General features: G+C 39.9%; 1 protein-coding gene across 1 annotated transcript in view; it reads left to right on the top strand.

The window, feature by feature from the left end:
• Positions 1 to 15901, top strand: part of ZYG11A (zyg-11 family member A, cell cycle regulator) — a gene marked incomplete at both ends in the record, with an annotated part of 58110 nt that extends 42209 nt beyond the window's left edge. The window contains 8 exons of the mRNA XM_082650091.1: positions 761 to 860; positions 959 to 1012; positions 4441 to 4602; positions 4928 to 4972; positions 8759 to 8953; positions 11109 to 11170; positions 11573 to 11670; positions 15738 to 15901. Of these exons, the coding sequence (XP_082506217.1) occupies positions 761 to 860; positions 959 to 1012; positions 4441 to 4602; positions 4928 to 4972; positions 8759 to 8953; positions 11109 to 11170; positions 11573 to 11670; positions 15738 to 15901 (880 nt within the window). The remainder of the gene's footprint in view (positions 1 to 760; positions 861 to 958; positions 1013 to 4440; positions 4603 to 4927; positions 4973 to 8758; positions 8954 to 11108; positions 11171 to 11572; positions 11671 to 15737) is intronic.
• Between the last annotated feature and the right edge of the window lie 461 nt (positions 15902 to 16362).

Genomic DNA, 16362 nt, shown 5'->3' with positions numbered 1-16362 from the left:
ATATGAACAAAAGCCCATGATTTATGCATGCAAGGTTGTAGGCTAAGCCATTCTCAAATCTAATTAAAGTGTGTACTTAACATGAGAGTTGACTTTTAAAAGTACAGTAGGGGGAAGGTGGTCTTCCTCATTAAAAAAAAAAAAAAATCTGTATTTTCACTTTCTTTTGACAAGTTGGAAGCTCTTTTTCAACTAGCCTTCATTCCTGTATAGCAGTCATCTGTTGGAGCTGAGTAAAAGCCGTGAATAAAGGGCCATGAATTCTGTCTAGCTAAGTGATTTGTTTGCTGTGGCATTTTAGCACCGTCTGCGATTCAGATTATAAATTACTACCTCTTGGGAACTTATTTCCTTTTCCGGACCCATCATAGTTGAAACTGCTAAAAATAAGTCTTTTTTAGGTCTGTCAATCTTTGAATCTTGTGCATTTTGCTCACATTCTTTTTTTTATCGCCATGCCTCGTGGCTTTTGGGATCTTAGTTCCTGACAAGGGATCGAACCTGGGCTCTTGGCAGTGAAAACGCATAGTCCTAACCACTGGCCTGCTGTGCAGTTCCCACTCACGTTCTTTTTTGCATGCTCTCCTTTTCCTCTTCTGATTTTCTCTTCTTTTTGCCAAATGCTCTTTGCTTTCATGGCGGAGGCTTTACAAGTCCAAGACTATTTTTGTTAAACAAGATTTGTTGGGGAGGCTAACTGATTTCTTCACTTCTCATGTAGTTTCACAAACTTTATTGTGAGAAAAATACTGTTTTTTAGGTTCGATGCTGCCAAATTTGTTATGAGATGGCTCTGTAAGCATGAAAACCCCAAGATGCAAACAATGGCAGTGAGCATAACCTCTATTCTAGCCCTGCAGGTATGTGATCGCTAAATGCAAAATTTCTCTCTCCCTAGTCTTGGTGGAGCTTTGATGAAGGTCTAACATTTCACTTTCGGCTTTTTGCTTGTTTATAGCTCTCCCCTGAGCAAACTGCACAACTTAAAGAAGAGCTCTTCATGGCAGTTAAGGTAGGTTAATTGTCACTTTTATAACTTTTTTTTTCAGTAAAAGTAATTTGTGAACATAGTTTACAAAATTAAATCATTTTAAAAAGCTTATAAAATGAACAATCTGTAAGACCTGCTACCCAGAAGAAACTATTCTGTACTCATATAGCTATTTCTTCTCCATATCTCTAAATAAAATGCTTATAATTGTGGTTTCAGTCTGTCATACAGAGTGAAGTAAGTCAGAAAGAGAAAAACAAATATCGTATATTAAAGCATACATGTGGAATCTAGAAAAATGGTACAGATGGACCTATATCCAGGGCAGGAATAGAGACGCAGACATAGAGAACAGATATGTGGACATGAGGGGACGGGGAGGGTGGGACGAATTGGGAGATTAGGATTGACATAAATACACTACCATGTGTAAAATAGATAGCTAGTGGGAACCTGCTGTATAGCACAGGGAGCTGTCAGCTTGGTGCTCTGTGATGACCTAGATGGGTGGGATGGCCGGGGAGGGGGGCGTGGGAGGGAGGTCCAAGAGGGAGGGGATATATGTATACATATAGCTGATTCACTTCGTTGTACAGCAGAAACTAACAAAACTGTAAAGCAACTATACTCGAATTAAAAAAAAAAGATTGATCAGTTTTAGATGTTATCTTGTGATTCTGCTGGTATGGTAAATAAGAATTTGGCTCTCCTACATACATCTATACAAATTACCTCCTTTCCCAACCCCCAATAAATTTATATTACAAGTTTTAATAAATCAATGTCTACATTATGATTATGCTAACATTGATTATGAAAAAATGTACATCATTGTTCTATTTTGCACTTCTCTTATTCTGAGGTGAGGCTTGAGCCTTTTTCTTTTTTTTGGAAGAGGCATTTATAATTTCTGTGAATTGTCTGTTCATGGCCTTTAGTTTTTCTTTAGGGCTGCTGGCTTTTTTCTAATTTATAGGATTCCTTTATGTTTATAGGATGCATGTAATTTTCCCCCAGTTGGCTGTTAGTCTGTTTTTACTTTATTTATGGCATGATTTGGTATGCAGTAAATTTTTAAAAAAATTTTATATTGTTGAATTTATTCTTTTTTTTTTAAAGGAGAAATTTTTGTCATTGGGCTTTTAAAAAATATTTATTTGTGTATTTTGGCTACAAAGGGTCTTAGTTGCGGCACGCTGGATCTTTGTGCGGCACATGAACTTCTTAGTTGCGACGTGCATGCAGAATCTATTTCCCTGACCAGGGATCGAACCCAGGCCCCCTGCATTGGGAGCGTGGAGTCTTAGCCACTGGACCACCAGGAAAGTCCCCAGATGCTGGCTTTAGTTTGGAGCAGAATGGAAGGCAGAGTACACTGATGCAAGGGCAAGCAGGTTGTTAGATTTTGTTAGGAAGCATAGCTATGGTTCCCAGTGAAAACTTAGATGAATTGATCAATGAGAGGAACAAGAAGATGGCAGTTAAAGTTTGGGGAGTGAGAATTATGAAATAGTAGTCTTTGGAGTGAATTCATTGAGAAATATAGTAGGATTGCCAGTACAGTTGAATGCCCTTTTGAAATTTTGAGGCAGATATTAAGAGTGAGACTCGAGCACAGTCTTTTTCAATATTCAGATTTTGGAGGTGGGGCATGAAGTAGGGTTTAACTAAGGTAGCAGTTTTGCCAAGATGATGTGGTGGAAGAACACTGAGTTACTGGGAATGCTAACAGTAATAGATAGAGGTAGAGAGAGATAGATATCGATATGGAGAGCAAGTGCTTAAAATAACACGGAGGGAAGTGTAGCCCTGTAGTTCTTGGAGAAACCATTTTAGGTAGTGGTACCAAAAGTTCAGGCTTTAACGTGGATGGATCTAGAGACTGTCATACAGAGTGAAGTAAGTCAGAAAGAGAAAAACAAATATCGTATATTAATGCATATATGTGGAACCTAGAAAAATGGCACAGATGAACCGGTTTGCAGGTCAGAAATTGAGACACAGAGGTAGAGAACAAACGTATGGACACCAAGGGGGGAAAGCGGCGGGGGGTGGGGGTGGGGGTGTGATGAATTGGGCGATTGGGATTGACATGTATACACTGATGTGTATAAAATGGGTGACAATAAGAACCTGCTGTATAAAAAAATAAATAAAATAAAATTCAAAAATTAAAAAAAAAAAAGTTCAGGCTTCAGATTAAAACAAACTAGGTTCAGCCACTAACTAGCCATAGCCCTTAGGTAATTGACTTATCTCCTCTGCGCCTCAGATTCTTTATCTGAAAGACTGACATTGGACATGGGAGTAATATTTTGCAGTTATTTTGAGTATTATTAAGATAAACTGTGTAAAGCATCTAACCATGGGCCTGACCACAGCTGTCGTTGCTTTCCCGGTCAGCCTCACTTTCTGCTCCCTCCTTTGGTGCACTCACCCTGGTGGCTGTCTAGGTGATTGCTACCTGCGTGGTGTGCACTCATATTCTTCTTCTGGCTCTAACAGCTTCATTTTCGTGAATTCTCTTGATGTGTTCTCTCCTGATTGGGTAAAATATATGAGATGGTCTCATTCCTCCTGAAAACAGACATAATCTGGTTTGTTTAGCGTTGTTATACTTTATGTATCTTTTCATTAGCTGGTTAAGTGGAAATGGCTGTCTTTTTCCTTTCACATGACAGTCTAGTATGTTTGAAAGAAACCATGAATACTGGCTTAACTTTTGTCTAGAAAAATTCTGATTTGAAATGGTATATTGGAATCTCTGTTAAATAAGTCAGTGGTTTCTTCAAGCTATTAGGACATATTATACTACAAACTAGTGCTATCCTGTAGCCATACTGACCTGCTCAGTGGTGTAGAACAGCAAACTTTTTTTTTTGCCTGGAATATTTGCCCCCCGCCCCCTTTTATGTCCTCATTCCTTGCTTAGCTGCCTTGTCCTTTTTTTCTTTTGGTCTCTTTTACATATTACCTTTGTATGGAGTCTTCCCTCTCCCACCTTTTCTAAAGAAAATTCTTAGGCTTTTATGTGTTTCCTTCAGAGCATTTACCAAAACTAAAAATTATTTTATTTAGTTGAGATAAACTGTTTTTTTTAATCTGTCACTCTTATCTGAATATGTGCCTGACTTCCAAAAGGTGTTGACTAAACATTCTCAATATGTGAATAATGGAATAGCTGATATGTACTTGATTATGAGGTTTATTAACAAGCACCAAGAACTAGATTAAGTGCGTGATAAACTTTAATATTTTTTCCTCACAAAAACCCTAAAAAATAGGTGTAAGTCATTTTATAGAGAGAAAGTGGGTCACAGGGCTATTAAGTGGTAGGACTTGGGTTTAGAACCGAGGTTTGATTCTAAAGCTTTTCTTAACCATTGCTTTCCTTATACTGGAATTGAGTCAGTCACTAGGGCATCTTACTCCGTCTCTTTGTTTTTTAGGAACTTCTAGCAATAGTAAAACAAAAGACTACTGAGAATTTAGATGACGTCACCTTCTTGTTTACTTTGAAAGCACTTTGGAATCTTACAGATGAATCTCCAGCTGCCTGCAAGCACGTTATTGAAAATCAAGGATTGGCGATCTTCATCCAAGTCTTGGAGGTGGGAAGACAGGATTGAGTTTATGTGTAAAGTCCTTTTTAAAAATATTTATTTAATTTATTTATTTTGGCTGCTCCTGGTCTTAGTTGTGGCATGCGGACTTCTTAGTTGCAGCATGCAGACTCTTAGTTGCAGCATGAGGGCTTCTTAGTTGTGGCATGCAGACTCTTAGTTGTGACATGCATGCGGGATCTAGTTCCCTGACCAGGGATTGAACCTGGGCCCCCTGCACTGGGAGTGTGGAGTCTCACCCACTGGACCACCAGGGAAGTCCCTGTAAAGTTCTTTTCTTCATGATAAAGTAACCTGTATATTCTTTTCACAGACTTTTTCAGAGTCAACAATACAAAGCAAAGTACTTGGTCTTTTGGTAAGGTGAATTGTTTTGAGTTAATTCTAATTACTTAAAAAAATAGAAAGCTCACACTCATGTAGTACCTACTATGTGCTAGGCACTTTTGTAAGCAGTTTATGTGCATTAACTCGTTTAATCTTCACACTATCCCTATAAAGTAAATACCATTATATATGAGTCATCTATTGCTGTAAACACACTACAGCTTAAAACAGCATCCATTTTATTCACTTATGAATCTGTGGGTCTAGAGTTTGAACTCAGCAAAGCTGTACAGTTCTTCTGCTGGTCTCTGTGGAGTTATTCATGTCGCTGCAGTCATCTGGTGGCTCAGCTAGGCCTAGATGCTCTAGGATGGCCTGACTCTCAGCTCTGACCGTTGGTACAGGTTGTTAGCTGGGCCTTGTGTCTCCATGAGCTTCTTCACTTGGCAGTTTCTGGGCAGCAATAGAAGGCAAGTGCACTGTACAAGTGCTTCTTAAACCTCTGCTTAGATCAGATTTTCTAATGTCTCACAGGTCAAAGTAGATTACGAGACTCGGGGTGTTTTCCAACAACCACTTTGCCACTTGTTTGACACCAACTGGGTGTCCTACAGTTCGATTCAGTTCACTTCTGCCACTAGCTATCCAGAGTTAGCATCAGGTCCCACAAATTAAAAAGCTCAGTCCCACAAGTCTGCCTCCGCTTTAGTTGCCAACTGTTAAGCCCAGGCCACCCCTACTTCTGACTGACTGACTTTAAATTGGGGGTTTCCACGACCCCCTCCTCAGGTTGATAATTTGCTAGAATGGCTCACAGAACTGGGGAAGGCAGTTCTTTATTTGCTATTTTCAGTTTATTACAGGATACAACTCAGAAACAGTCAAATAGAAGAGATATGTAGGGCAAGGAAGGAGGGATGTGTGCAGAGCTTCCATGCCCTCCCTGGATACACCACCTTCCCAGCACCTTGATGTGTTCACCAACCCAGAAACTCTCCAAACCCCATTATTTAGGGGTATTTATGTGGGGGTGGGGGTCTCATCACACAGGCATGATTGATTATTAATTCAATCTTTAGCCTCTCTCCTCTCCTGCTGAGGTTGGGGGCATGGGGTTGAAAGTTCCAGGCTTCTAATCAAGGTTTGGTCTTTCTGGCATCCAGCCCCCATCCAGAAGCTATCTAGGTGCCTGCCAAGAGTCACCTCATTAGAACAAAGATGCTCGCTCCAATCACTCCAGAAATTCCAAGGGATTTGAGAGCTCTGAGTCAGGAACTAGGGACAAAGACCAGGTATTTCCTAGGCCTACGGATAAGCCCAGATTAAAGGAGGTGGCCACCCCTTGATGGGAAGAGCAGTCACATTGTTAAAGGGCATATACACAGGGATAGGGAAATTGCGTTATGTTCTGCACTCTCCCATACATCGTTGTCTACATTTTATAGATACTCAGTCTGAGGCACAGAAGTGCCATTTACCCTATGTTACCTAGATAGTAAGAGGCAGAATCAGAACTCAAACTCAGGCAGTCTGGCTCCAGACCCTCTGATAGTAGCCACTTTACCCTACTTCCTCTTTAACAATTGAATTAATTTTTTAGAAATATCTTTGTTTATACTTTTATACTACCTCCCAATCAGGATATTTGTTATTGAGAGATTTCTTTGTTTCCTAAAGATAAAGGTGAAGATTTACAAAAAGTAACGAAGACATACTACTGTATGCCCCTGCAGTTTGCTGTGCTGGTGCTTCAGAAGACACAGATACACGAAACATAGCAAGCTGCTAGTACTAATAATGTTGGGAGGTGGTGTCAGACATGTATGCAGATACCTCTCTAATTCATGATTGACTGTGGTAAGTGCTGGAAAAGAGGCACAAAGTCCAGTGGGAGCCTTTGATTCTAGATCATGAACTCATTGAAAGCAGGGACTGTGTCTTTCCCTTTGTATCCCTAACACATACAGGACTTGGGACAGAGCAGGTGTGAAAGGCTTCATAGAGAGGAATACATGATTAGTATTGGAAACCTGGAAGGTACAGAAAAGTAGAAGTAAGGAACAAAGGTCATTTTGGGCTAAGAAAGAATGAGAAAATGTAATCATTTGAGGGACACCGTAATATAGAGTATCTGGAATTTTGGGAGAAGGTGGGAAGAAGAAAAACAATGGGAGATAAGGCCAGAAGGGTGGATTGAAGCCTCATAGATCTATACAATGCTAAGTATCCTTCTTTTTATCCTTTTGAGAGCCTCTCAGAATACTGAGGGTTAGGGAGGTTGTTCCTTTTCCTTCCTTTTTCTGTATGAGGAAGACCCACATTCTCCTGAAGCTCCCATTCAGTATTTTATTCCATAGACTCTTGGGAAGAAAAGGCTAATATAAAAGCCTCTGCCAAGATTAAAGAGGAACTTGGGACTCAACTGAGGTGTCCCTTTCAGTTTTGCTAAGGATCCTATCTATCATCTTGTCTCTTCTTGTTTGGGGCTGCCCATCTGATAGACTCAATGCTGGTCATGCTGTTGACTAATTGTGTAGCTGGCCCAGGGAAGAAGGGCAGGGGGTCTAAAAACAGTGCAATTTCTGCTGAAATCATGCTGTTAACAAGAGGGGTATAGCTAGTCTTGGGAAAAGGGGGCAGGGTGGGTCTCAAAACAGTACAGTTTTCTGCAGAGTGCCTTATGCCTTTCTCAACATACTAAGTCTATAGGGTATACTTTTCTGAAAGCTGCTTTAGAAGGAGCAGTAACTGCTGTGGTCGCTTTGACTGTGTGTTTATCCTCTAAACCTTTGTTTTTTCATCTGTGTAGTGGACAGACCCTAAGTGACCAACCCCCAGTGATTATAGTTTTTTTGGTGTTCATGTCTTTGTGTAATCTCCTTCCCTAGAGTCTGGGCAGGACCTGTGACTTGCTTCTAACTAACAGAATATGGCAAAGATAATAGGATATCACTCCTGTGATTATATGACAATATGTATAAAATCCTTCTTCCTAGCAGACACTCTAGAGAAGTGAGTGGTTGGAGAAGGGAGAAGCCCACATAGCAAAAAAAAAAAACTATGGGCAGCTTCTGGGAGCTGAGGGTGACCTCCAGCAAGAAACCCTCCTTCCTGCAGCCACAGGGGAATGAATTCTGCCAACGGTTTGAGTGAGCTTGGAAGTATTCTCCCCACCCACACCTCACCCATTGAAGCCTCCAGATGAGAATGCAGCCCAGCCAGCCCTTTGATTGCAGGCTCGTGAGACCCAGCTAAGCGAGGCCCACAGAAAGTGGGAGAGGAAAAATGTATGTTGTTTTAAGCCACCAAGTTTGTGTTAATTTGTTACACACATAGAAAACTAATACAGTACATAACGAAAATACTTCCTGCCTTTCATTGTTACTGTTAAACTTAAAGCTAATGTAACATATAGTGGGCCCCCAGGAATGTTAAGTTTTTTAGTCAGACCTGGATTTGTATTCTAGTCCAACCAGTTACTAGCAGTGTGAACCTGACAAGTCAGTCTTGCTGAGTGTCGCATTTCTTTGTAGGACTATTAAAGATTAAGTGCGATAAGGCAGATAAAAAGACATTTCAGTCTCTCTAGCTCAGTGCCTGGCACTTAGTAAGTGCTTACTCAATGATTTGTTATTCCTGATCATCCTCATCATCAAGGGGGTGGGATTGTAGGTGTTAGGCTAAGTCAGAGGGAGGAGGATGGGACTAAGTGTTCTTGTATGTATATGAGCTGAGCAGTAGGAGAGGGAGAGGAACCAGTTCCTGATTCTCCCCTCCTTTCCTGTCCCTGATATTCTCTGCTCCATCTGACCCATAGAACAACATAGCTGAAGTCAGAGAACTGTCTTCCAAGCTGATGACTGAAGATGTGGTAAAGCATGTCAGCAGCTTGCTGCATAGTAAGGAATTGGAAGTCAGCTATTTAGCTGCAGGCATCATAGCCCACCTGACATCTGACAAACAGCCCTGGATATCCCATGACCTCCAGAGGAGAGCACTCCTCCAGGATCTGGTATGAGAACCATTGCTCTTTACAAAATCCAGAGTCATCTCTTCTTGCAGAAAACTTATTTTTCTAGATCATAAGAATTTTTGAAATATGTGTTCATTGTAGAAAATGGGAAAGATAGAGAAAAATATAAAGAAAACATTATAACTCACCCACACCTTAACCACCCTAAGCTAATCTCTATTAACATTTTGTTGCATTCCTTCTGGTAACTTTCCTTCTATAAAAGTTATACATGCAAACCGTTTATATGGCTTATTCTAATTCTCTTTCCCACTCTCAGCTCTTTTTAAAGCTATTTCTTTTGGTGTGTACCTCCATATCGCTAACATATGTTGTTATTTCTTGACTTTGTAGTTAAAGACATTATCAATTTATTTTCCCACTTTGGAAAATGAAGATTCTTTTTCTCTTTGTCCCAATGCACACCCTTTCCTATACTCCAAGTATACATCTCCTTTCAGTACATTCAAGCACATCCTGTCTACTTCAGCTTCTCGGAGACTACTTTCCCAAGCCTTCTGTTTTTTTTTCCATCTGATTTGCTTTTTTATATATCTGTTAGACCACTGTCATCCCAGGATATTCATTTACTATCATTCTGGAGATCCTCTTTGCTCTCTGTGTTGGATTCCCTGTTTCATGGATTGCATACCTTCCTATTTTTTGGTGTACTCCCTCATTCTCTTGCGTCATATCCTCCAGTAGCTTCCTAAGAGATATATGAAAAAGAAAATTTGAAACCTTTTATGTTTGAAAAGGCCTTTATTTTACATTCACATTTAGTTGATCAAATGGCTAGGTATAAAAGTTAAGTTTTGAAATATTTTCACAATTTCTAAGTCATTGCTCCATTGTCTTTTATTTCTCTGTATCACTGTTGAGAAGTCCTGTGCCATTTTTCTTTGGAAGCTTTAAGACCTTTGTCTTCAGTGTTTGGAAATCACAGTGATGTGCCTTGATGTGGGTTCATTTTCATCTGTTCCATTGGCTACTTACTGCTCTGGAAGCTCATTTCCTTCAATTCTGGGAAATTTCTTTCTCTCCCTCTCGCCCCTCCATCCCTCCTTTTTCTTTCCTCTTTTTTCTCCCTGCTTCCCTCTCTTCCTTTTTTTTTTGGCTGCATTGGGTCTTTGTTGCTGCACATGGGCTTTCTCAAATTGCAGCGAGCCAGGACTACTCTTTGTTGTGGTGCACAGATTTCTCATTGCAGTGGCTTCTCTTGTTGTGGAGCACGGGCTCTAGGCATGTGGGCTTCAGTAGTTGCAGCACACGGGCTCAGTAGTTGTGGCTCGTGGGCCCTAGAGTGCAGGCTCAGTAGTTGTGGTGCACGGGCTTAGTTGCTCTGCGGCATGTGGGATCTTCCCGGACCAGGGCTTAAACCTGTGTCCCCTGCATTGGCAGGTGGATTCTTAACCACTGCACTACCAGGGAAGTCCCATCCCTCCCTTCCTTAATTTCTATTCTTCTGATTGAAGATTATAAGGTCGGCTTCCAACAGGCTAAACACCCACTAGAGGAAGAAAGTTGGGGAGTAAAGGAGACTCAGCATTTAGTATGTAGATTTTTCACTTTAGCCCCTCATTTTTAGCGTGATACTCCCAACCTCAGCTGTTCATGGGATTGCCCAGTCCAGAAATTTTTGTAAGGGGTGGTAGAGGAGATCTTGAAGTCTTGATTCTTTGGTACTTTCAACCAATCCTCCTATTTTCAACCCCACCTCTAATCTCACTTCCTGAAGTAATACTTTTGCCAAATATTTAAGTCTCTTGGGTGTTCTGTTCAAAATGGTTTGTTTTTTTAACCTTCCCCAGTGCTAGATCTGTTAAATTAGTTACCATTTTTCTTCTGCTTTCTTCTATGTGTATTTGTCTTCTTTTAAACCGTTTGTATCATTCTGTTCGTGGGATTTAAGGGAGGAGTGGGTGCATGCTCAATCTTCCATCATTAAACAGGAGCCCCTTTTTATTGCATTGTTTTCCACATGACTTTGTTTATATTCTACATATATAATGCTTATCTAATTGATAGTTGGCAGGTTAGGTATCCTAAATTTGCGTAATCAGTCCCATATTTTGAAAACTTATGTTGTTTCATATATATGTAATTATAAATGACATGAAACAATACCAGAATCTTGATTTGTCTTTTTGTACAGTATACAACCATCCAGAATTGGCCAAGTTCAAGTTGTAAGATGACAGCATTGGTGACCTACAGGTAATTTCATGATGGTATAGTGCTTTTCTTAAAGCTTGTCCTCAGTCTACTCACTATGTAGAGGCCATGGTACAGTGATAAAATATTAGAATAAAATAGCATGTGTTCAAATCCTGTTTCTTTGTGATATTGGGAAAATCACTTTTAGAAAATCTCTGAGACTCAGTTTTTGTCATCTGTAAAATGAGGCTGGCAGTGTGCAAGATTGAGGGTGGAATCAGATATTGAATGTATAATGTCTCACACAGAGTATAATTTCTTAAATGCTGGTTCTGATTATATGCTCAGCAGTACATCTGTCTTGGTGAGGAATTGACCCTGGGGGGAAAATGTTGAAAATTATTATTATATCCCTGATGTTAGCTTGAGTTCTGAAGAAACATCTTCTTTGTACTTATTTAGATCCTTCAAGGCATTTTTCCCACTCCTTGGCAACATCTCTCGACCAGAAGTTCAGCTCTGGGCACTATGGGCCATGTATCATGTCTGCAGTAAAAACCGTATGTAATTAAAAAGAATAGTTTTCCAGCTATTTTTCTGTATAAGGATTAAGTTCAAGATGGAATTTTGAAAAATTGTTCACCTATGTCCTGATTTTAACACTTTTAAAAAAGCAACTGAAAAGCATTTGTATTAGTATAAAAAATGCTACAGAATTATAATTGGGGGTGTTTGTCAAGCGATATAGAAAGTGAAAGTTTGCTCCCACTCCTATTCCCCATAGGCAAGCACTGTCCATAAGTTGATAGCTATAACTATACTTCCAGATACTTTTCTGTATACATGCTATAGTTAGTATATACTCTATGTGAATAGGATAATGTTTTTAGACAAAATGGGCTCATTCTGTGCATACTATCCTATAGCTTGCTGTTTTTCACTCAGTAGTTTATCATGAATGCTATTATTCCTATAGTAATACATAGATTTGCCTCTTTGTAATGGTTTGAGGGAGGCTGGGGGGCCAGATGTCAGGAGTTGGTCCCAGGCAGCTTAAATGTTTTTCCATGTTTTGCTGTTTTAAATTCTCCTTGGGAATTCTTGGCTTTTATTCTTTTTTTTTTTTTAATATTTATTTATTTATTTGGTTGCGCCAGGTCTTAGTTGTGGCTTGTGGGCTCCTTAGTTGCAGCACATGGGATCCTTAGTTGTGGCAGGTGGGCTCTTTAGTTGTGGCTCCAGGGCTCCTTAGTTGTGCCTTGCCAGCTCCTTAGTTGTGGCATGCATGTGGGATCTAGTTCCCTGACCAGGGGTTGAACCCAGGCCCCCTGCATTGGGAGCGTGGAGTCTTATCCACTGCACCACCAGGGAAGTCCCTTGGCTTTTATTCTTTGTTAAGCATTATTATTAAAATTTTTGCTTTTATTATAAAAGAAATATAGGCTATAATTTTATACTAAAATACCTAAGATATAACTTTTAGAATTAAAGTTTTAACTATCAAAAGCATAAGCTATCTCAGAATGGCTTTAACAAGTATTGAGGCCTATATGCAAAAAAAACTATAGGAAATAATTTAAAAGCCTGAAATAATTGTGAGACATACTATACTCAGTTCTTTTCAATTCACGGATATAATACAATTCAAGTGAATGAGTAAGAGTTGAGGAATCTGAAAATTATTTTAAAGTTAAAGTGGCAGGATAAACAGGAAAGAACTGACTGAGAAAAATGGTTTTTAGGAGCTTACCCTAATACTTCTCTTTATTTATTTATTTATGTTTGGCTGTGCCTGTGGCGTGCAGAATCTTAATTCCCAGACCAGGGATCAAACCCTGGCACCCTTTGCAGTGGAAGCGTGGGGTCCTAACCACTGGACCACCAGAGAAGTCTCTAACACTTCTCTTTAAATGGTACTGGCATATGAATAGATGGAGGCAGATCAATCAGTTTGAATGGCACTGAAACGGACTCTAGTATATTCAATTACAACAGTAGTAACTGTAACAACAACTACAATTTAGTTGAGTATTTATATTTACTGTGTGCCAAGCAGTGTTGTAAGCTATTTATGTGTAACTTATTGAATCTTCACAACAGGTAGAACAGGTAGCATTTTATTGTATTTATTGTTACAGATGAGAAAACGAGGCATAGAGAAGTAAAGTAACTTGCCCAAAGTTAAAGTAGCCTGCACCGGCAGAGATAGGGTTCTAACCTAGTGATCTGACTCCAGATCACCACTATTGATTAGATTGCTCTGTATTTCTTTGCTATATGATGTAACAATTTATTTAACATTGTTCCCAGTCTTTTCTATTACAATACAAACACTGGTTCAATGAATAATGACATTCTCTCTCTCACTCTCACTCACACACATACTATATATTTAGGAAAGATGAACATGTGTGCTAATTAAGAGGACAGACCCCAGAATCAGACTATTTGTACTTTTCTCCCTTTTACTAGCTGTGGGAGCTTGAGCAAGTTACTGAACCCCTCTGTGCTCCAGTTTCCTCATCTGTAAAATGGGGATTAAAGTACCTATTTCATAGGGCTGTTATGAGAATTAAATGAGGTAACATTTGCAAAGCATTTAAGCATTGCTTGGCTCATAGTACGAGCATTTGTACATAGCACAGTATTAGTACAAGCGTAGTGCATACCATTTGTTAAAAGAAAAGACATCACTTTGCAAGCATAATCTGCAGAATACTTTTAGAATTACTGAGTCGAAGTGTTATGAATGCTTGTTTTGGTAGGTATTGCTAAACTGTCATCCAGATAATTGATTACCAGTTTGCATTCCCATCAGTAATATATTGGAGCTTCCAGTTTACTTTTATTCTTGCAAAAAGGTTTAGTTGAATTTTTTTTGGGGGGGGATACACGGGCTTCTCACTGTTGCGGCCTCTCCCGTTGCGGAGCACAGGCTCCGGATGCGCAGGCTCAGTGGCCATGGCTCACGGGCCTAGACACTCCGCGGCATGTGGGATCTTCCCGGACTGGGGCACGAACCCATGTCCCCTGCATCGGCAGGCGGACTCTCAACCACTGCGCCACCAGGGAAGCCCTAGTTGAATTTTTTTTTTTTTTTTTTGCGATACGCGGGCCTCTCACTGCTGTGGCCTCTCCCATTGAGGAGCACAGGCTCCGGATGTGCAGGCCCAGTGGCCACGGCTCATGGGCCCAGCCGCTCCGCGGCACGCGGGATTCTCCTGGACCGGGGGGCACGAACCCATGTCCCTTGCATCGGCAGGCGGACTCTCAACCACTGTGCCACCAGGGAAGCCGTAGTTGAATTTTTTGATCTTTGTCAATCTAAGGTGAAAGAGAGTCTCAGATGATGTTTATTTTGAGTAAGGTGAACTGTCTTATATTTGAATTGTCTGTTGATTTCCATTGCTCACTTTTTGTTTACTGATTTTTGGTCTTTTTCTTTTTAATTTGAAGGAACTCTTGCAAATACTTTTTCCCAGTTTATTGTCTTGATTTTATTCATTGTTTTTACAAGTCAATATTTTGTTATATGGCCTCTGGGTTTCGGGTCATGATTATACCTTACAAAATTGATGAAAATTTTCAGCCATTTTCTTTTAAAATATTACCCTCCACCTATTCTCTCTATTCCTTTCTTGTAACATCTATCAGCAGTATCTTATACCTTCTCTGAATCTGTCCTACCATTTAAAAACAAATGTTTCCATGTCTTTGTTTCTTTTTACTGCATTCTTGGTAATTGCCTTAGATGTGTTTTTGGATCATTGTTTCTGTGTCTAATAGACTCTTGGACTGATTAAGAGAATCAGACTGAGTTGTGCACATGTCCCTTCAGTACAGCTTTGTATTTGCTTCTGTCAAGTGTTCTAGAGGTTTCCCTTGGATTGGACTAATTCTTATATTAATTTCTCAGCTCAAGGGTTCCCAGAACATTTAGGGTAATACAAATTTAAACCCTATACCAACTTGGGACTGGTTATAAATTCTCAGGAAAGACTTCTCCCAGGAGTCAGGCTAAATGCAGATGTTTCATTGTCTTATCCGTTGTCTTGCCCTTTGAGGGGCCAGCTTTATGCATTGATTTTGCTTCTGACTTCCTAAGTTAAAATCTAAATTCCTAGATTACCGAAACTGACGGTCCCTTTCTGCCCGACGATAGTTACAGGTTAGGTTACACGAGCTTTAGGTGCTTTTTGCTCTTTGTGTCTGACTCCTGGACAATTCCTTTCCTTTGTGCACTCAACTATGAATTAAAAAATTTTTTCAATTATACTGTATCCAGCTCTGGTGTTTTTAGGTTGTCTAGCTCAACATATTGCCTGAACCTGAAATTTGTATCATTTTTGTAATAAAAGATGTTCTTATCCTTTTAGCTAGGATTAGAGACATTTGAAGCCTCGAGTTGTCCAGAAGTAAACATAATAAAATAATCATCCATTATCTCATTACACAAGCCAACCATTACCTGGCATATTTCTTCTAAATTGACACAGTTTATCTGTTAATTCCTGTTTCAAAGGGCTTAAAACTTTGTACTCTTTCTTCAAAATGGTGAATGTGGTAATTTGGGAATATTTAAGATGCCAACTTGTCCGTCAGGTTTCTTCGCTTGATTTTCTTTCAGCCAGCAAATACTGCAAAATGTTAGTCGAAGAAGAAGGACTGCAGCTTTTGTGTGACATCCAGAAGCACAGTGAGGCAGACCCCCAAGCACAGCACATTGCAGCCTCCCTTCTAGATGACTTCAGAATGCATTTCATGAATTATCAGAGACCCCCTCTCTGCTGAATGCCCTTCTTATCCTCAGGGGCTTCAGAGGTGCTCTGTTGCTCAGTGTCAGGTCTTCTGCCCTGTCACCAATTGAATGTTGAATTGAAATGAGACAAGTTGTCATTGGAGTTTGTGAGTTGACTGCCTTCTTGGCCTTTTTTTTTTTTTCTTTTGGTTGACTTTCTGTAACTTATAAGAAGGTTGGGTTTGTATGATAGCCATGATCCCAAATCAAGTTGGAATCATTCTGGGAATACCCTTTCAGCAGTTTTGAAAAATCAAGCCCTGGACTCTGTGTGAAGACCTGTGAGCTTGTGTTGGAACAGCTATGCCAGTTACTTTTCTCTAGCCCCGACCAATTTCTTGACTCTGAGTGTTTGTCAGAGGAAAGGAAAAAGAAAGACTTACGGGGAAACTTTGATATTTATTATTAAATTTCATGTTTGAAAGAATCTCCTAAGCTGTTATTCCTGGTTATA

The sequence above is a fragment of the Grampus griseus genome (genome assembly GCF_964374135.1).
Source record: "Grampus griseus genome assembly, chromosome: 1".
In the NCBI taxonomy this organism is placed as follows: Eukaryota; Metazoa; Chordata; class Mammalia; order Artiodactyla; family Delphinidae; genus Grampus; species Grampus griseus.
The sequence above is the reverse complement of the archived record's forward strand: the minus strand, read 5'-3'. Positions and strand labels throughout refer to the sequence as shown.